The sequence below is a fragment of the Capronia epimyces genome (assembly GCF_000585565.1).
Source record: "Capronia epimyces CBS 606.96 chromosome Unknown aczIQ-supercont1.1, whole genome shotgun sequence".
Lineage (NCBI taxonomy): Eukaryota > Fungi > Ascomycota > Eurotiomycetes > Chaetothyriales > Herpotrichiellaceae > Capronia > Capronia epimyces.
The window spans coordinates 860,878-880,594 of NW_006912904.1; the positions used below are offsets into that span (position 1 = coordinate 860,878).

Genomic DNA, 19,717 nt, shown 5'->3' on the forward strand with positions numbered 1-19,717 from the left:
GACTCTATACAGGTCAATCTTCCACACCTAACTCTAAACACTAACCCTAGGTCTGAGAGCTGAAAGACTAGTCGTCGAGCAACATCACACACGTTATCTCTTCTGCATTCTGAACTAATTGTCGGGAACGGATTCTTCTTCTTTACTTCTGACCTGAGGCAAATGGAACCAGTTGAGATGATGCATCGAGCAAGAAGCTACCAGCTCGAGATGTTGGAGCACAGTCTACGAGGCAATATCATCGTTGCGGTAAACATACCCCTTTCTGGCCATGTCATCCTCCGATACGGGATTCCGACCGACCGACTGATTTTGGCGACATGATCAGATGGATACCGGAAGTGGGAAGACACAAATGTCTGTGTAGAATCTCCATGTTGGCCGTCAAATCTTATCTGTGATGAGGGCGACGATTGCCGTTGATAATGACAGTGACGCTGACTGATAAAACACCTGATCAGAGCTATTCTTCGAATCATGGAAGAGCTTGACCGCTGTTCGCAGGATCAGGTATCTGACATCGTCCTCCCCGCTGCCCGTTGGCTATTGATCTCGTACTGACGCGACTTATAATTCTATTCTAGCTGGTTTGGTTCCTCGCCCCGACCGTCGCCTTGTGTACCCAGCAGCATGAGGTCTTACGCTCACAACTGCGTGCTGCGAGGACGAGGCTGCTGATCGGCGCGGACAACGTGGACCGTTGGAGTGAGAAGCGACTGTGGGATTCAGTGTTGAGCGGGGTGCAAATTGTCGTCTCAACACATGCTGTCTTGCTCGACGCCCTTGGGCACGGCTTTGTCCGGATAGCACGGCTGGCTCTGCTGGTCTTCGATGAAGGTGAGTCGAGGCTTCCAATCGTCAGCCCAGCTGCCACTTCCCCCCAACAAAGAACCAAAAACGAATGCTTGCGACGGCTCATGCTGATTGAGAGCACAGCACATCATTGCAGGCGAAAGCACCCAGCAAACAGAATCATGCAAGACTTCTACCATCCGAGAAAACTGAGCCATGGGCCAGCTTCAGTGCCTCATATTCTGGGCCTAACGGCAAGCCCCATACAATCCAAACCAAAGGATCTAGTGTTAGTGTCGAGGGTTAGGGTGTGTAGACCACATGTGCTCATCAGTGCTGACGTCTACAGTGTCATTGAAACCAACCTCGACTCGATTTGTCGCACCCCTCGCCGGCAACGGCAGGAGATGCTGAAGTTTGTCAATAGGCCTGTGGTGAAAAAGCTATTCTACCGTGACAAAGACGATGACTATCACCAGCATCTGAAAGCAGCTTCAAGAGAAAGTATGGCCCTGCGTCTGCTGAGACGCATTTGCCACCAAATAGCCCCCGAGTCTCCCACAGGGGTAGATCAACCAAGCATTGGAACACCTCTTCCCACTGGCGGGTATGAGGGGCAGCTGGTGAAGTTCCGGAAAAAGGCAGTTCACGTCTATGATGAGCTGGGTGCTTGGGCTGCGGACTACTTTATCCTAGAGTCTATCAAGATTTTGAAGCAGGGTTTGGACGTCGAATCTCCTTTCGTGTTTGGGTTCAAGGACGATGAAAAGACCAAGCTCCTTCAGGTGCTCAGTGCGATCCCGGCACTGATGTTAACCAGCTTTCGACCTGAAGAAGGAAATGAGATGCCCCTTTCGCCCAAGGCTGAGTGCCTCATTGCGTTTCTGGCAGAGCAGGATCCTGAAAGATGTTCGGGTCTCGTCTTTGTGAAGCAGCGAGCTGTGGTCAGTGTGTTGCACGCGTTGCTCTCGCAGCACCCCCGAACCGCAAAGCAGTTTCGATGCGCGACATTTGTTGGTTTGTCCAACAGTGCCCACCGTCGATACTCGATGTCTGAAATGCTCGACCTGAAAGCACAGCGCGAAGCATTGACGGAACTCAAGGCCCAAGTCAAGAACATCATTATTGCGACAGATGTGCTCGAGGAAGGCATCGATGTCATCGCTTGCAACCTGGTGGTGTGCTTCGACCTTCCATCCAACCTCAAATCATTTGTCCAGCGACGAGGACGGGCCAGACAAGAGCAGTCCACCTTTGCCGTCCTTTTATCTGACCCTAACAGCGGCGAGAACAAAGACAAAATCCATGCCTGGCAACAACTGGAAGAAGAGATGATCCGACTCTACCAAGACGAGACGAGATGTCTGCAACAGGAAATGGCAGAGGAACCCACCGAGAACGTTACGTATGAGCTCAACCTTCCTTCCACCGGGTAAGTGAAAATTGATATTAATTCCGAGCTTTTCACCCCAAGACTGACCAATTGATAAAGGGCCAAGTTGACTGCAGACGGCGCGCTCGGGCATCTTCATCACTTCTGCGCCCTCCTGCCCCCTCAACCGTTTGTAGATCTCCGGCCGGCCTTTGAAACTCAACAAAATGAACTGACAGGCATGTTCACCGCAACCGTCACTCTTCCAAACTGTGTCAATGCTTCGGTGCGGTGCGCCGCTAGTCGCAAGGCATGGCAAACGCAGAAGGCTGCCGTCAAGGATGTGGCCTTTCAAGCTTACCAAGCACTGTTTCACGCCGGGCTGTTGAACGACCATCTACTGCCTCTCAAACATGATACCGCGTTAGACGAGGAAGATCCGATTGACGACTTGCCGGCCGTGGTTGAAGTAAGCACCCAACACGACCCCTGGTTGGAATTGGCTCAAGCCTGGTCATGTCCGGACTGTCACTACACCACCATTAGTCTTCATGAGGACGGCAAGAATGGCCCGAGCGAACTCGAGTTTGTTCTCGTAAGCCCATCGGCTCTACCGGCCATCAAACCAATCAAGATGTACTGGAGCGAATGTGTCACTTTCACCCTCACACTGGGAAGCCCGCACCGGGTCTCTTGCCCCAAGCCCGAGATTCTAGAAGTCATGAGGGAGATCACCCAACTGATCCAGCGTTCTATACATTCGGACCAGTATCCAGACCATGGAAATGACTTTATTGCGCTGTTCATTCCAAGCAGTGAAAGTCGACATCTCGTCAAGTGGCTGGAAACTAATGGAGGAAGAAATCCGGCTCTGGATCACTTTCGAGCTCACCCAGCCACGCCTTGCCGGGGCTTTATCCGGGCACCGTCAACATACGGCCGTCCATACCTATTCCAGCGTTGGTGCAATGCAGACACAACTGTGGGAGCGGGTGAAATTGAATTGGAATGCGCACCGCTGCCGAAGCGACGGAACTTTCTTCGCCCGGAGACGCTGTCCGAGGGTGCGGCGCCTGCGAATATATCGGATGGCGAGGCTGCTTTGCTCCGAACAGAGCGTTTCTGCGCACAAGATGCCACGGTCGATCGGCTGCCAATCGAACAGGCCCGCTTTGGGCTCTTCATTCCTGGTCTTCTCCAGCATATCGAGATGACTCTGGTTGCACAAAGGCTGTGCGCCACCATTCTGAGAACTGTCCAATTCACCGACCTTGGACTCGTCATCACGGCTATCAGCTGCCCCTCGGCACAGTGGGTCACTAACTACCAACGGCTGGAGTTCATTGGCGACTCGGTGTTGAAGTTTGTCGTGTCACAACAGCTGTTTGTCGGCCATCCCAGCTGGCACGAGGGATATCTAACTCGGGCGAGGGCCAAACTCACGTCAAACGACACCTTTGCTCAAGCCGCGGTGCGGTTAGGGCTGGACTCATTCATTATCGCCGAGCCAGTTCGCGCCACCGGCAAATCCTACTCCCACCCTCGCATCTCCGACACGAGACCAAGAAATCCGTCGGCGGAGAAAAGGGAGCTCAGCTCCAAGACGTTAGCCGACGTGGTCGAAGCTCTAGTCGGTGCTGCATATGTTGACGGTGGATTCCCTCTGGCCCGGGCTTGTATGAAGGTCTTTCTCCCCGACACTGAGCTTGAGCCTCCGGAGGTTGAGCCCAGCGCTAGGCCCCAACTCCTGTCTAACAGTGGGACCAAATTGACCAACTTTATCATCGCCAAAGTAGAGATCATGATTGGGTATGAGTTCCAGGACAAAGGGCTCCTACTCGAGGCACTGACCCATCCTACGTGCGAGAGAGATCTGCAGACGGAATCGTACCAGCGGCTTGAATTCCTCGGAGACGCCGTGCTGGACATGTTGGTAGTCTCGCTCCTCGCGACGGAGAAGGTCTCTGTCTCTCAAGGCGACATGACTCGGATCAAGGCGGCTATGGTCAACGGCCACTTACTCGGCTTCTTCTGCCTCGACTTCAGTACGGAGGAAGAGGTGACGGACGTTGAAGAAGGAGGCATGGGCATGGGCATGGGAATGAGAGGTGCTGACATGGCAAAGACAGGATTGCGGCATGGCGCCAAGGGGAACGGCGTGTTCCAGTTCCAGACCAAAGTCCGCCGTGAGCAACGATACCTGTGGCAGTACATGCGCTTCCACAATCAAGAGCTCGCGATGGCGCGCGAACGCAGCCTTGCCCGCCACCGCCAGCTACAGGGGGACATTCGGAGCGCCCTGGCCACGGGCCCCTGCTACCCCTGGGTTCTGCTCACTCGCTTGAACCCGGACAAGTTCCTCTCCGACATGATCGAAAGCGTCATTGGCGCCATCTTCCGCGACTCGCGCAGCGACCTGCAGCCGTGCCGCCGCTTTCTTGACCGCATCGGCCTCGCGCCATACCTGCGCCGCGTGTGTGTGGACCGCGTCGATGTCGAGCATCCGCGGAATGCTCTGCAGCGGATTGCGGGGTCGGAGCCAGTCCAGTGGACGGTAGGTGTGGAACGGGAGGGAGAAGGTGATGACGAGCGAGAAGGTGAAGGTGACCATGACCATTTCCATGGCCCCCCGTCCCACCTAGACCAAAATCCCTACAAGTACCACTGCACCGTGAGTGTGAATGACGAGCCCCTCGCCTGCGTGGCTGGGTGTCTGACCAAAGAGGAGGCCATGGCCACTGCGGCAGAGTGGGCAAAAAACCGGATGGTCGAGAGAAGAAAGGAAAGGGAAGGGAGTGGCCAGGGCGAGCCAGGCCAGATCGTTGGGGGGATGTGATGATTGAGGGTTGAGGGTTGAGGGTTGAGGGTTGAGGGTTGAGGGTTGAGGGTTGAGGGTTGAGGGTTGAGGGTTGAGGGTTGAGGGTTGATGGTTGAGAGCATGGTTGAGAAGAGCAGTCAGTGTCTTCACCAAGACAAAGTTGCCAAGCGATGTAGCGGCCTCGGCCGCAGCCTTGTCTATATCATTTTCTGTTTGGTATCTATTCATGTAGGCGGGACTTGCCTTCCTCACGGCCGATATTATTTCATTTCGTAGAAACAAGGAACCTTTTCACCAGACTCTAAGAACGAGAATGAGAACAAGAACAAGAAAGAGAGCGAGGACGAGAACGAGAGCGAGAACAAGTTACTCCAGAATCAAAACTACTAATCAAGTAACTACACACATACATACATATATACGTATGACCAAGGTAATCAAGTAATAAACACAACCAGCACTCTCTAATCTAGTTCCACCACCACCAGCCCATGGCCCATCTACAGCCTACAGCCTACAGCCTACTTCACACGTGCCCTCCCTTCTCCCTTGCCGCAAAAACAAGCCAGTAGGACGAAAGACAAACAGTATGAGAATTACTTTTCAACTACTTCTTCTACTCTATCATCCAGTCTATCAGTCAGCATCCTATCGTCGACTACATGTCCAATCCAAAGGTTCTAGGTTTTCACAGGCCTACGGACGTATATAGACATGGCCCTACATACCTAGCTGCTCATTGGAAATATAATGCGAGCCCCCGGCACATCGGTACCCCGTGGCCTGCTTGATCCAGCGAAACCCGGCCACACACACCCCCATCTGCCGCAACTTGGCCTGGGCCGCCTCTTCTTTCCGTCGTTCCTGTTCCCTCGCCTTCCTCGCCTGCTCGAGCCGAGCCGCGATCGCCACCTGCTCACGCCATTCGAGTTCGCGCCGTAGCCGCTCCTGCTCCAACAGGCGACGCGCCTCGGCGATGGATTCTTCTTCCTCCCGTCTTCGCGCCTCCTGTTCCGCCGCGGCCTTTGTTTGTAGCTGCTCTTGGGCCTTTTGCTCCTGGTCCAAGAGCTCGCGGTGCTGATGCTCGCGCTCGTCGGCGGCGTGTTGGTCGCATTGTAGTTGAGCCCAAATCTCATCCGAGACACCAGGATCACGCTCGCACCCTGGAGTTTGATGGTCGGGGTTTACCGACGGGCCGACCTTTGCAGACAGAGGAGCAACCGACAGCTTCTGATGGGCAGTGGCGGCCGTATTGACGTCGAGATTGAACGCAGGGGGCATCGGCGCGGCCTGATGTGGACTCTGCTGGCTAGGCTGCATAGGGAGGGTGGGATGCCGCGACGAAGGTATCGACTGCTGGCGGCGTTCACGCTCCGAGACCATCTGGCGGAACACCAACAAGACCGTGTCCTCCGTGATTTCGAACCTGAATTGGCCATCTGCAGCAGCTGCGGCTGTGGTGCTGGAGAGGACTTTGTTCGTAACGGACTTGGCCAGGGTCTTGACGTCCCGGGCATTTCCCCAGGCCGGGAGCTGAGCGAGAGTCTTGAACAGCTGGAGAAGCGTCTCCTTGAAGGTCTCAGAGCGCGCGAGTACTGCTGCGCTGTCAAGCTTGTCCCCTTTCCTCAAACATTGTTGAAACAACTCGAGGCATTGCTTCGGTGAAAGGTGCTGGAACGTGATGGTTTCCGGAAAGCGGCTGGTGAGCCCGGGGTTGGCCGACATCAGACGATCAATGTCGTTGTCATATCCAGCCAGGATGACAATCAGCTTTTGCGCAAACTTCGGCTTGGTCAGGCAGTCCACCAGCTCGTCCATGGCCTCCTGGGCAAAGTGGCCTTCTGCAAGCCGATATGCCTCGTCGATGAGGAGAACCTTGCCCAATGCCTTTTCCAACAGTTTCTGCGTCTTGGGCCCGGTTTGACCCACATACTGCCCGACAAGATCTGTGGCCGAACACTCGACCACCTCGGCGGTGGCTAGGAAGCCCATATCATAGAAGATCTTGCCCATTCGTCGGGCGGTGGAGGTCTTGCCGGTGCCTGGAGGACCCCGGAACAGAAAACTAAAGGGAATCTGCTCCCGGGGATCCATGTCCAGCTTTTTCATGTTGGCCACCGTCCTCTGGTAGCCCTCGAGCTGCTGAATCAAATCTTCGCAACCGACCACCCCGTCGAAGAGTTTTCGGCAGTTGGTTGGCCCCTGCTCTGCTCTCCTGAAGTCAGGGTCGAAGTCGAGAGCTTCCAGGACATCAATGCTCTTTGTTTGCCTCGAAGACAAACGTTTCTGATGCTCCATCTTGGCCCGATCAAGAAGGATATCAACTTCGCCGGCATTGCCGAAATGCGGCCTATCCCGGGCCAGGCCCAGCCGGGCTCGAACCACCTTCTTCGCTTCCGGGGTCACGCCAAAGCCAATCTGGCCCAACTTCAGGTCCAGGATGGTCTGTAGATCATCGTCGGTGTAGTCCTCGAAGTAGAAGGCTGAATCCATGGGAAACCGGCGGGCAAGCGCCGGATTGACATTTTGGAACATGGTCTCCATCAGATCCTTATACCCGAGTAACAGCACGCACCGGTCGTCTCCCGGGACACTTTGCACTTCGGCCACAATCGTGTCGACCACCGCGGCCTTGTAGGGATCCGTACCTGCACCCGATGCTCCCCCGGCAGACGCAGACGAAGAACCGCCGGAGAGCATGTATGCCTCATCAATGACTAGCACTTTGCCGACGGTGGACGCCAGAATTCCTCGTGTCGTGCTTTCGGACGCGCCGAGAACATTTCCCACAAAGTCGGAAGGGTTCTTGACCACAACTAATCACGTCGTGTTAGTTTCTCGTCCAACAAGGGCAAAACATAGAGACCACACCAACCTTCTCCGCTCGACAAGAATCCCATGTCCGCCAGAATTTGGCCATATAGTTTGGCTACCGTTGTCTTTCCCGTCCCCGGGTTTCCCACAAACACTTTGTTGAGAGAATACTCAACCAGTGGCTTTTCCTCCAGTTCGCGCCCATAATTGAACTGTATGGTATCGAGCAGTGAACGAACCGCCTGCTTGACGCTTTCCAGGCCGGTCAACTTTTGCAACTTGCCCCACGCTGCGTTGCCTTTCAACACCGCGCCGGGCTCCGGGCCGAGGAGGTCCTCTTTGGTTAATAGCATGTCGTCCGGTCTTGCCCCTGCCCGGCGTTCGTGTTGGAGTCGCTTCGCTTGACGATCGGCTATGCGCGAAAACTCGTTATGAACCGCCCGAGCGTTCCCAAACCCATCCCGGCCCCGGCCCCGTCCGATCCGGCGAGAAACGATTCGCATGTATAGGCCGCCAGGGTCGCCTTCAATCGTCATCCCCCCGCTGTATTTGCGGTCTATGCGATCGCGGAGAATGCTTTGTAACTCGGCATCCTCGTAGTCGCGGAACTGGAATTCAATGGGGAACCGGCTCGGAATGCCTGGGTTGTGGGCAAAGAAGGCCTCCATGTTCTTGCTATAGCCGGCAAGAATGAAGACGACCTTTCCCGTTAGATTTTCCACTTCGGCGAGCAGGAAATCCAGCACTTGGCTCCCGCCATAATTCTGCCCCGAGACAAGCTGATACGCTTCGTCGATGAAGAGAGCGCCACCCCCGTTGTTGCATATCGCTTCCAGGTGCTTTTTGCAGCCTGGGATCCCATCACTGGCCAAGCGTGACCCGGATGTTTCGACAAAGAAGTCGCCGGGGATGACGCCGACCGCCCCGAGAAATTTGGCGTACAGGCGGGCGACGGTGGTTTTCCCTGGATGATGTGAGATTCCGCGCGACCAAAGGGGGGATGGGAGGGAGGTTGAATGCTCGAGGAAGAGACGACATATACGTACCTGTGCCTGGGTTTCCTAGCAGAGCCGCGCCAAACCGTTCATCCTTCAAGCTGGTGTTTTGCCGAACCACCGTGTCGACTTTGGCTTTGATGGACAGAAACTTGTCTTTGACCTCTTCAAGCCCAATCATCCGCATGAGAGCATCCAGACTTTTGTTGGATTGGCCTTCCATCGTCTTCTGCCGCTCCCACTCGTCGCGGGCAGCAGAAGGACTGGACCTCATTTGCGAGGCTTTGGGGGGCTTCGTTGGCTTTGGATCTTGTGCCTGTGCCTGTGCCTCTGGTGGTGTGGGCACTCCGGCCGACAAGTTTGGAGGTTTGGATGCCGATGTCCGGACTGGAAGCTGAGGCTGAGGTTGTCCGATGAGCTCCGCCTTTTCCATGAGATCGTTAAGATCTTGTATCTTTTGTGCCAGGGCATTCTGCCGTTCTTTCTCTTCGGCGACGTCCTTCATTATCTGTTTCTGCTCCTCGATGCGTTGTTGAACTTCAGCCAGTTGTTTGGCGTGTTCTCGTTGGCGTGCCTCTCGCTTGCGCTCTAACTCAAAATCTCTTCGTCGCTTTTCATCTTCGATCTGCTTCTCACGCTCACACGTGGGGCAGGAGGCCGGTGCGCCCTTGTGGCATCTCCAGCGGTATCGATGTTTCTGTGGACACGTGCTTTCGATAATGGTGTTACAGTCCATCTTGGAATGATCGGAGAGTTGATGACACCGCTGGGGGCAGGTATGAACACCACACCGCAGCAAACTCGTGCATGGATCAGCACAGCCTCCATCCGGACACTCAATCTCAAATTCCTGAGGGTTTCGGATGATGGCTGTTCGGCTCGGATGTCTCTCACACTTGACAGGGAATCCGTCGTAGACCTGTCCACGCTCGGTCAGGAGAGTTAACAAAGGTTCCCAGGCCGTCTTTGCTTTGCGGCTCTTGCGGAAGGTGTTGAAATTGCCAATGACAATCAGTCCATTTCGTGCTCGAGAGAGGAGCACGTTCAGACGTTCGGGAGCAGCCATGAATCCCACATCTCCTTCGCCGTTGCTGCGGGTAAGTGAGGCAATCACAATGTCCCTCTCCTCTCCTTGGTAATTATCTACCCGCGTCAGTACACGATGAAAGGTCGAAGATTCGTGGAACTCACCGATCGTAGAAATCAAGATGGGTCGTTTCTTCATTTGAGCGCCGGCCGGGGCGAGGAGGCCAGCACGCACAAGGTCGTGCGAATCCAAGTCGTTCAACACCGGGTCATTGTTCTTGCTCAACTCATTCCGGAGCAGAAATAGTTGTCCCAGGTACGGCACCAGGACCACAATTCTTTCCGTTCCGTAGCCTTGCTGGCCCAGGTACCGGACGCACTTGAGGACCATCTCCACCTCAAACGGGTTCTCTTTGCTCGCTTTCGCCGTTGGGTCGCGCCGCTCCGAGACACCATTCAGGTCAAGCTCCGGTTGCTCGTGATTGACAAAAACGACCGTGTTCTGCAACCCTCGAAGTGCTGGCCGGTTCTGCGTCTTCTCGGCATCCTGGAGGTCTGGATAGGTCAGGTGGCGAATCAGTTGGGAAATTCCAGGACGCATGCGGTGCTGTTTGAGAAGAGTGGTGTGTGGGTATCCCCGGAGCACCAGTCGTTCAAACATGGACCGGTTGAGGTCGAACCCGTCGCCCTTCTCGACCGTCAAACTGTAGTTGTTGACTTTGGGCCGAAGCTGCTTGTGATCGCCGATCAAGACGAGTTGCTTCGTATTCCGCGTCATCGAAGTCAGAATATGGCTTTCGAGGATTTCTCCCGCTTCTTCAACCAAGATGACCCCAGCATTCGCTGCCTCCAATGCCCCGGCATATTTCGCGGCGGCGGTGGTGGTGCACGCAATCACACGCTTTTGCTGGAAGATATCCGCGTCCTTGGTTTGGTGGAAGTAATCCTCAATGTCGTGTTGAGTGCGGTTGAAGTCCTTGAACAGTCGTGCAATCTCTTCTAGGTCGTCCCTGAGAATATCTTTCCTCCAGTTGTCAACTGATTCTCGCCGACTTTGGTTAGACATTTTCCAGATACCATCATGTTCCTTCTTGACCAATTTCCGAAAGACCCCGGCGTCGTGCCCATTCATCCAGCAATCCAGCAAGTAGTATCGATGGACCTGCTTGCCGCCCTTGCCCACGCGCTGCATACCGTCCTCTTGCTCTGGCACAAGAAAGGCCTCATAGAAGTCCTCGGCCGAGAACTCAAGATGCTCCATCAGCTCAGCTCTGGTAATGTGGCGCTGGAAGCGTGTTAGCTTTTCTCTCAAATTCCGCTCCAACTCTCTCAACCGATCCTTTTGCTCGTAGATAAATGCCCAAGGACGTCGTGTATTAGTTCTACTCCCACTGGAGCTCTGTTCGGTCAGACCGAGCTTTTTGGTTCTATCCGAAGACTTTGCTCCCAGTCTAACCATGGATTTGTCCGGGATGCCAATGTCCATAAGGTCCTCGAGGAACTGGTCCAGTGCATGGTTGGTGTAGCATATTACCAGAATGGTCTGAGTTGTATAGTCGTGTAAGATTTTGGCCAGAATAGCCCCCATGAAGGATTTTCCCGTACCTGCAGGAGATCAAAGTTAGGGTTAGTGTACAACATTTTAACAGACGGCTGCGAACTACCTGGTGGCCCTTGAATGAGGCTTAATGCAGATCCCAAGCTCGCCAGTAGCGACTCCAACTGCGATGGGTCTAGGGAGATTGGCTTCGATATCCCCAAAACACGGTGGATGTCGTGACCTTTTGTCTCCCTAATCTGCTGGACCAAGTGGGATAACGTGTAGCTCACATCCAGGGTCTGGACGGAGGGTGTTGGAGACAACAGAGCGTTGGAAAGAGGGAACTCGGTTTTTTCCTGCAGTCTGCGAAGAACGGGTTCATAGGCAAACACGGCGGTGTCCACCACAATGAAATGGAAAGGCTGATGTCCCTGCACAGCTCGGGCGAGCACCCTTGTCACGGCATCCGCTTCGGCGACCTGGAGGACAAGAACAGGAATCTCCTTCAAAAGCAAGTCTTCATTTCGGTCGAGGGAAGCAAAAGCGACAATCTCTCGGCCCTGCATCAAGCACCCGAAAGACTGGTGCTTCAAGAAAATCTTGTTTTCCTTGATGAACAAACGTCTGTTCGACTCCGACATTGCTGATATGGGCGGCAGGCCTTTTTGGCAGAGGAAGGTCAATGAACAAGGCTTGCGTCGTATCTCAGTCCCGCAGTCTAGGCCTTTGAAACGAAGTCCATGGATTTCAACTGCCGATCTTCTTCCCTTTCTCTTGCCCTGGGATATTTGCAAATCATTCCGCAACTCTGCTAAGAAATCCTCCCTCAGGAGACGAAATTGGTTGTCGTAATGCGTCGCGGGCCGGAGGTGTGGTTCTGTCTCGTACACCTCATCTGCTTTTCGGTAGAAGGGTGTCTCCGTCGATGAGATTTCATCCGGGGTGGGAAGGATGGCGATCTTGCGGAAATCCTCAAAGTCGTTGTCGTGTCTCCCGCCGGGGTTGTAGTCGTCAAGGCGGGGAATGCCGGTTGATTTGATGTTGAGGATGTTCTGGATCTTGTAACCGAATGATCGGACCTCGTGGAAGGGAGAATCAAGAATAGAGCGATCCTCGACCGCTGCTTTGGCTGCTCGGTTGATCTCGTCGGTGGAAGAAGGCGAGGTCACCAACTGCAGCAGCAGCCAGGCAAATGCGACCTCGGACCCTTCGGTCAGGGCTTTTCGGCCGTGTGCTCCAACAAGAGCATTCCAAAACGCAGGAGGGTCAACCACGGTCAAGATGATTTTCCGAAGAAGTAGTCCATTGCCGAGTTGCTCCACGCCAGGTGCCCTCAGGTAGGTCAGGAAATCCGCCGCTGGTCCGTTGAGAAAGGGCTCAGAAATGTCAAAACGCAGGCTGTTCTGCAGCGCCTGGATGGCGTGCGAACTTGAGGCCAGTTTCTCGACACAGCGAAGTGCATCTGTCTGACCACACACGGCCTCCAGAAACAGTTTAGCATCAGCAGTCTTGTCTACCTTCTTCTTCCCTTGCTCAACCTGGCTGAAATGCTTTGACAGCCTTGCGGACCTGTCAGACATGATGGCTGGTTCAACGATCCTGACTCCGCAACCGTGGTGCTTGGGGTGGAACAGGGGAAGTGTACAACTGATTTAGAGGGCTGAGTTTCACTGGTGATAGGATAGGAGGGTGCCTTTTGGTCAAGAGTCTGAGGCAGGAGATGAAGTTGACAAACAACAAGCAGGCAAATAGGCCCCGCAGCTCCCCCACCTCGCACACTGCCAGCGAACTATCCATGTTCTTTGTTTGACTGGGTGTACTTTGCCTGAGTCCTTTGCTCTCGCAGAGCACCATCCTCAGCAACTCGCCGTCACCATGTCCAAAGCGTCCAACACATCGTTCTGGAGAGGCTCTGGGAGCTGGAGAGGATCCTCCTTCCCACCATCTCGTGGATTCCCACAGCGAGGCACATGGAGAAAGAGCGAAGAATCAAAGCCGCCAACGACAAAGACAACGACACCGCCTCCTCGAGGAGAACTGGTGACGGAGCTCAAGGCAGAGGAGTTGTCACTCTCTGAACACAACCACGATCCGAAGATCAGAGACTGCAGTTATGTTGCCTCGTACAGTTGGGCAGATGGAGAGAGCCCAAGCCCGACGGTGATCATTCCTGGTGCAGTATCCTCCAACCTCGGGCTGGCCATTCGTTTGGTGTGCTGACTAGTTGTCCAACCTAGGAAAACCTCCTCTCTGGGCACCTCCCGCGGTCAATCGCCGACTGGAGCCTGACAAGGGCGACTTCTATCGTGATCCGAATGCCGCCCGCTACCCGTCCTATCCCATGGAGCCGGCCATCCAAGCCGTGTTGAAGCAGCATCCCCAGTTTCCCACGCAAGACATCGACATTGTCACCTGCACCAGCGCCTTGGGGAACCTGTCTCGGTTCGCGCGCGGCGTGGAAAAGGAGTTCAGGATTATCTTGGCGAGGGTGGGGACGACGGTGTTCCTGGTGCGCAGAGAGAACTCGCCGACCGAGCTGATCTCCGATATCCAGGGTTACGGCCACAGCTTCCCCGACGAATACACCAAGTGGGAGAAAGATGTCGAGACCTCGGTGTCCCATCAGAGAATTGTCCAATACCGGTTGGGGGGGCTACACCTGCTGGTTCGCTTTGGAGTGGACGGATACCTGAGACAGGAAAGCGCGAGTCCAGACCATCAACCACCAGAGGCGACTTCCTCCATCGAGACACTCGGCGCGAGATCAAATGGCCATGCGATTGCCACAGCTACCGGCAAGGGAGGCCTTCAGATCAAGGCAGGCGGCCGTCCCATTCCTCAGGAAAGCATTTTCGACCTGAAGACCCGCTCTCAATTCGACCACTTGACTCGAACAATCAAGAAGGAGATTAACCTGACCGAAATCCTACCACGGCTTTGGATGGCCCAGGTTCCGAATCTGATCGTGGGGTATCATGATCGTGGACGGTTTCAGGATATCCGTGTCCAGGACATGCGCCCGGAAATAGAGAGCTGGGAAGTGGAGAACGCTCATCATAATCGCCGACTGGCATCGTTGCTGCAGGAGCTGGTTGAGATGGCCAGAAATTGCCGCACTAATCTCGAGATCTGCCGGTCCGAATCGGGGCCTCTGGAGATCAGGCGTCTGGCGGACAACGGAGTAGAAGTGCTTCCTCCCCACCTCCAAGACTGGTGGCTGAGAGGGCCTGAGCATGATCAAGAAGCCACTCCGCAGGAAGACTCTTCAAATCTTGACAAGTTGTTGGGTAATCATGTTCGTTTGGGTACCGGTTCTAGTCCTAACGTTGCAGACGAGGAACATAACGTTGCAGACTACGAGCAACACTGGCAGGCAGACGAGGAACATAACGTTCCAGACTACAAGGAACACTGGCAGGCAGACTCGGAGGTCTACTCGGACGATGAGTCGGAGAAAGATTACACGGCGTGTTCCGAGAGCTGCGAGTATTGCGGCCACTGTTTGTACTGATATGGGCATCCAAAATATCAAACTAGATTAGAGTCCGCATTCAGAAGATCATACTAGAGTGAGAGTCTGCAATCTGAAGATCACACCAGAGCAGAGAGTCTCCATTGAATGTTACCGAGATTTGTTCTAGCTCACGCCAGAATCAACGCTCTGCTTCTACTTTACAGCTGACTTTGCGGTTCAAGCTGGATCATGCAAGCCCACGCGGCAAACTGCTGTGCCATATCTACCGTCGCGTCGATATGTCCTGCTCGTGCATGATCCTCAGGCACAAGAACCTCCGATGACCGATGTACAGATCCTTTGAAAGCATATGGAGGTAAAAGGTGGCCGATGTAGAGACCCTTTAAAAGTATACGGAGATAAAAGGTAACCGAAATACAGAACCTTTGACAGCATAGGGAGGTAAAACGTGGCCGATGTAGAGACCCTTTGACAGCATATGGAGGTAAAAGGTGGCCAACAGGTCCTCAGCCCGCAGACCTTGAAAGGATAGGCCGACCAGACTCCCGAACCCCGAACCCTCACACGACCAGGATGACGCCCACGTCTGGTCTGGCGACAGCGACAATGCCCGTCGGGTGGCTTCGGTGTCGTTGTATGGCGCATAGATACACAAAGTCATGCGGTAGGATCAGCGCATTGAGGTCTTGAAGAACAATGTGGTGCCGTGGTACAGTAGCCGGGCTGGAAGACGAAGATCTGTCATCGCGGAGATGAGTCGGGATCATACTTTATGTACTCACCTAGTACGGAGTAGGTGAAGCTCGATCGATTTGGTCGGTTGTGAAGCAATGCAATGCAATACAATGCGATGGGTGAACGTGTCAAACTTTAGGTAGGCACTGACTTGGGCATTCCCACTCCCAGCCTTGTTCTTTAACCAGGAGGCTGGTATAGGCACAATAGGCACACCTATATAGTCTGGGCTCCCCCCATACTCCTCTAATCGAGAAGATGGCATCTCAACCTTTGACATAAACTACTACTCATACCCCCACTAATGCCCTTTCAGTCTCAAAGCGCGTCATGTCCACTTCATCGCCCTGGGCGGCTCCCTCCCTCACGTGCCATGTTATACGTACAACAACCGTGGCGCCAAAGATGCCGTCGACCGTTCCATGTGGTTGTGGTCCAGGATGTGTTTGACTCCCACACACAACGCTTAAATTCCCACCTTGACCGTTTGGGTCTGGCTATTCAGGCTGCCGATACCGGTCCCGGTCCCGGTCCGGTCTGGATGTTGATCTGGATGCAAAAACTCCACTGGGGCCTGGTGGTCTTCGACGTAGCCGACCCCTCCGAGGGATTTATCTATTACATACAGGGTCAGTTTAGATGATCGTGGTCACAGGGAGTCAGTTGAGATAGTTGTGGTCAAAGGGGGAGTTAGTTGAGATAGTTTGGTTCATAGGGGAGGGGGTAGATGCCACAGCGGAGGGGGTAGAAGCAAGAACCAAGCATAGGCCTAGGCCTCAACCATCCGGCATCCTTGAATACTTACAGTAGCCGGTAATCTTCAGTATATCGTCGGGCAACTTGCGGGCCACTTCGACCGGTGTGGAGAGGACTTCTTCCTGGTGTTGCCTGAAATAGTCACGCTGACTATAAATTAAACACAACACAGTGTCAGTGGTCGAACTGGCCATGACACGAATACGTAGATGGCCGTGCTGGGAGAGATGATTTCTCGGGGTTGAGGATGTTCTGGGAGATGATATCTTGGAGTCTGAGGATGTCCTGCAATACGTACCCGAAAACAGCAAAAAGCGTGCGGAAGGCGTCTGGATCGCTCGGGTCGCATTTGTTCTCCGAGCCTGCGTGGTAAGTGGCTGCAAAATCAAAAATATCAGTACCATAAACAAACATGGGGCCCCACCATCATATATGAGTGGGTAATGTACTGCAACAAAACCAGTGCCAGTACCAGTACTCAGGTAATAGGTAATGGACGGCAATGGACTAGTACTAGTACTCCACTTACAACCAAGAGTGAACAGAGCAGATCCTGGTTCCATTTCCGCATAGACAGCCTCCTCCAGCTGGGGTGCGCGGTCCTCTCCCCAGAGATGACTGCCTGGAATCACTCTTGTCGCGCCGTTCTTGACCGTGGTTTTGGATGCGGCAATCAGGCAGCCGACCATGACGGTGAAAAGAGGATTTCTCGGGTCCGGCCGGATTTGATATGCCATTTGATCCTGGACACCGACAATGAGAAAAGTTGAATTCGATACGATCGAGCCGTCTAGAGTTATGATAATGTGTCATGACTCCGACTCTGACTTACTCTGTGTAGTGGTTGAGCTTCTGCTCCGGGGACCAGTCGAATGGCGGTGGTTGCATTCAGCATGTAGCCACTCTTCTGGGGGACCAATAAGTTTCCGGTCCACGAAGCGAATTCGTCACTAGAAAAGTGCTCAACTCAGCTCATCAAATCATGCCGTAGTATGCCAGCAATGATTATATGCATTAGGGGTAGGCCAGCGATGGAAAGTGAAGGTGTCTTGGGTATGCCAGTAATGAAAAGGGAAAGTGCCTTGGATATGTAAGGAAAGGAAAGGTGTCTTAGGTATGCTGGGAAAGGAAAGTGTCTTGAATGCCAGTAATGGAAAGTGAAAGTGTCTTGGGCATGCCGGCGATGGAAAGGAAAGTGTCTTGAACATGTCAGGTACGTGGCTCTCACCTCAAAAACCGATCCATTATACCATTCCAGACGGGCGACCGAAGAATCTGGGTAATTTGCTCTGGCATTTTGCCCAAAAGGCCCTGTTGTCGCGATCATGGTCAAAAGTGAACACAACGGGTTTTCAGATGCCAGGACGTCTCGAACACAACGGTTTTACTCAGATGCCAGGATGTCTCTATCTTCCCAAACAACTGTGGGCAATACATACATAGACACGTTGTGAACCGGGCGAAAAGAACTTCTCGCCCAGCTCCTGGTGGGTTGCTGTAGATGTGTACAATGGACGACTGTCGAAGTATGGCTCAACTGTTGGGGATTAGCAAGGGTGTTTCCTCCGGATATGTCATGGTACATAGTACATGATGGTGTTAGGAAACAGGGTCCATAGTACATAGTACATGGTACATGGTGTCAGGGAACAGGGTGTTTAGTACATAGTACATGATGGTGTCATGTCCATGGTACATAAAATGGTGTTAGGGACAGGGTGTTATTACTAACCTGCTGTCAAGCATTCATGCAGAAGCTCGGACGAGAGGAAATTCGAGACAATGACTCCGCCATCTCGTGCAATAATGGCGTTGATGGTTTCCAGAGGCTCGGAAGCGTCAATGGTGACAATTGACCTCGGTGCCATGTTCAGCAGTCAAATGATGGAAGGGTTGCTTTTCGAGATACTGGTATGAGCGGAGGGAAGTGACTTATCGAGATACCGCCAGAGATAGGCGGAGGGAAGGCAGGTATCTGTTGTATGTTGGCAGTTGTATGTTGGCAGTTGTATGTTGGCTGTTGTATGTTGGCTGTTGTATGTTGGCTTGGTGTTGGTGTTGGCAGTTAGACCCTTTATCTATATGTGAGCAATAGTATTGATGTTGGTGTTGATGTTGGTGTTGATGTTGGTGTTGATGTTGGTGGTGTTGATATCGGGCTTGTGCTTGTGATTGTGCTTCTTTGCCTGATCTTGATCTTGATCTTGATCCTGAGCCCAAGGAAGGCAGAGAACGATGCCGAAGAACTGGGTCAGAGGTGGGATTTACGTTTATATCACAATCAGATGAGAACAAAATGAGTAGGTAGGTAGGTAGGTAGGTACGTAGGTACGTAGGTATGTAGGTAGTGTCTGACCACCAGTCTGGTCGAATCCAGTATTAGGGAGTGAGTGGACATGATCATTTCCTTTCTATGCCTGCGCCATTATGTTACTGTACGGATAACTCCGAGTTCGAGTTCAGGTTCGATGGAGTCGAGTCATCGCACCCAAAAATTAATCAATCAATCAATCAATCAATCAATCAACCTCCGGGAGAACAATCAACCAATCAATCAGTCAGTCAACCAATCAACCTCGGGGGTAGCAATCAATCAAACAAACAAACCATAGCCTCGGGGTTTTGAGACCCATGACATGAATGATGGGATCGAATAGGCCGTGATATGAACGTTCGGATCGAAAGCATGACATGAGTATTGGGATCGGAAAGAACCCCAAGAATTGCAATTGCAATTGCAATTATGTTTCCAACGAGCATCCATCTCTATCTCCACAGAAACCCCAACCGAAACCGGCCGCAATGATCCGAAAAGGAAAAAAAGGGGGCATGACATGACATGGCCTGTCGGCCGGAATATCATATGAATGTATGTGACCAGGTTCTCTCGTACCCATCTTAGATACTGTACGGATATAGGAATCTCACTACCTAGCCAAGGTACTAAGATATCCATCCATCCATATTCCGTACAGTATTCGTACAGTATTTAGGTTGTATGTCCGCCACACCGGGCAATAAGTGATTACTGTACTGTAACTCCCTCCCCATGCAATAAGTGATTCAATAACTGTACTGTCGCTCCCTCCCTCCCTACATGTAGACATCGGAGACAGCCGTGCCATGCCATGTCCAGTGGTCTTGTCTTATCAACATTGCCCAGGTGAGACTCGGGTATTCGGCCCGGCGGGAAAGTGGCCCCTTAAGCCCAGGCCACAAGGCTGTGAGTTAGTCACAGGCACAGGCACATACTGTACTGTTCTGTACTCCACTCCGTAATCACCCACGCCTCGGAACATATACCCGACCCGACCCAGGGACTATCATATTGTATCATATCGTATTATCGTATCGGATCGGCAGTCTAGGGCAGTCTAGAATATCTTGTGTATGG

The 19,717-nt window shown here is 53.2% G+C and overlaps 4 protein-coding genes across 4 annotated transcripts; 2 read left to right on the plus strand and 2 right to left on the minus strand.

Annotated features, from left to right (window-relative positions):
- Window positions 1-477: 477 nt before the first annotated feature.
- On the plus strand, window positions 478-5,000 carry A1O3_00330 (uncharacterized protein; the record flags this gene model as incomplete). The annotated part of the gene is made up of 5 exons (XM_007730480.1): window positions 478-510; window positions 585-837; window positions 937-1,081; window positions 1,142-2,224; window positions 2,285-5,000. 5 exons carry the CDS (start codon window positions 478-480, stop codon window positions 4,998-5,000), a joined length of 4,230 nt encoding a protein of 1,409 aa, XP_007728670.1.
- A 702-nt stretch (window positions 5,001-5,702) lies between these two features.
- On the minus strand, window positions 5,703-12,937 carry A1O3_00331 (uncharacterized protein; the record flags this gene model as incomplete). Its single annotated transcript, XM_007730481.1, has 5 exons — window positions 5,703-7,798; window positions 7,858-8,760; window positions 8,843-9,934; window positions 9,983-11,422; window positions 11,482-12,937. The coding sequence occupies 5 exons, from the start codon at window positions 12,935-12,937 to the stop codon at window positions 5,703-5,705; spliced, it is 6,987 nt and encodes a 2,328-aa protein (XP_007728671.1).
- A 295-nt stretch (window positions 12,938-13,232) lies between these two features.
- A1O3_00332 (uncharacterized protein) lies at window positions 13,233-14,868 on the plus strand (the record flags this gene model as incomplete). The annotated part of the gene is made up of 2 exons (XM_007730482.1): window positions 13,233-13,530; window positions 13,595-14,868. The coding sequence occupies 2 exons, from the start codon at window positions 13,233-13,235 to the stop codon at window positions 14,866-14,868; spliced, it is 1,572 nt and encodes a 523-aa protein (XP_007728672.1).
- Window positions 14,869-16,033: 1,165 nt separating this feature from the next.
- On the minus strand, window positions 16,034-18,191 carry A1O3_00333 (uncharacterized protein; the record flags this gene model as incomplete). The annotated part of the gene is made up of 8 exons (XM_007730483.1): window positions 16,034-16,182; window positions 16,373-16,473; window positions 16,622-16,700; window positions 16,853-17,066; window positions 17,156-17,273; window positions 17,552-17,634; window positions 17,763-17,860; window positions 18,056-18,191. The coding sequence occupies 8 exons, from the start codon at window positions 18,189-18,191 to the stop codon at window positions 16,034-16,036; spliced, it is 978 nt and encodes a 325-aa protein (XP_007728673.1).
- Between the last annotated feature and the right edge of the window lie 1,526 nt (window positions 18,192-19,717).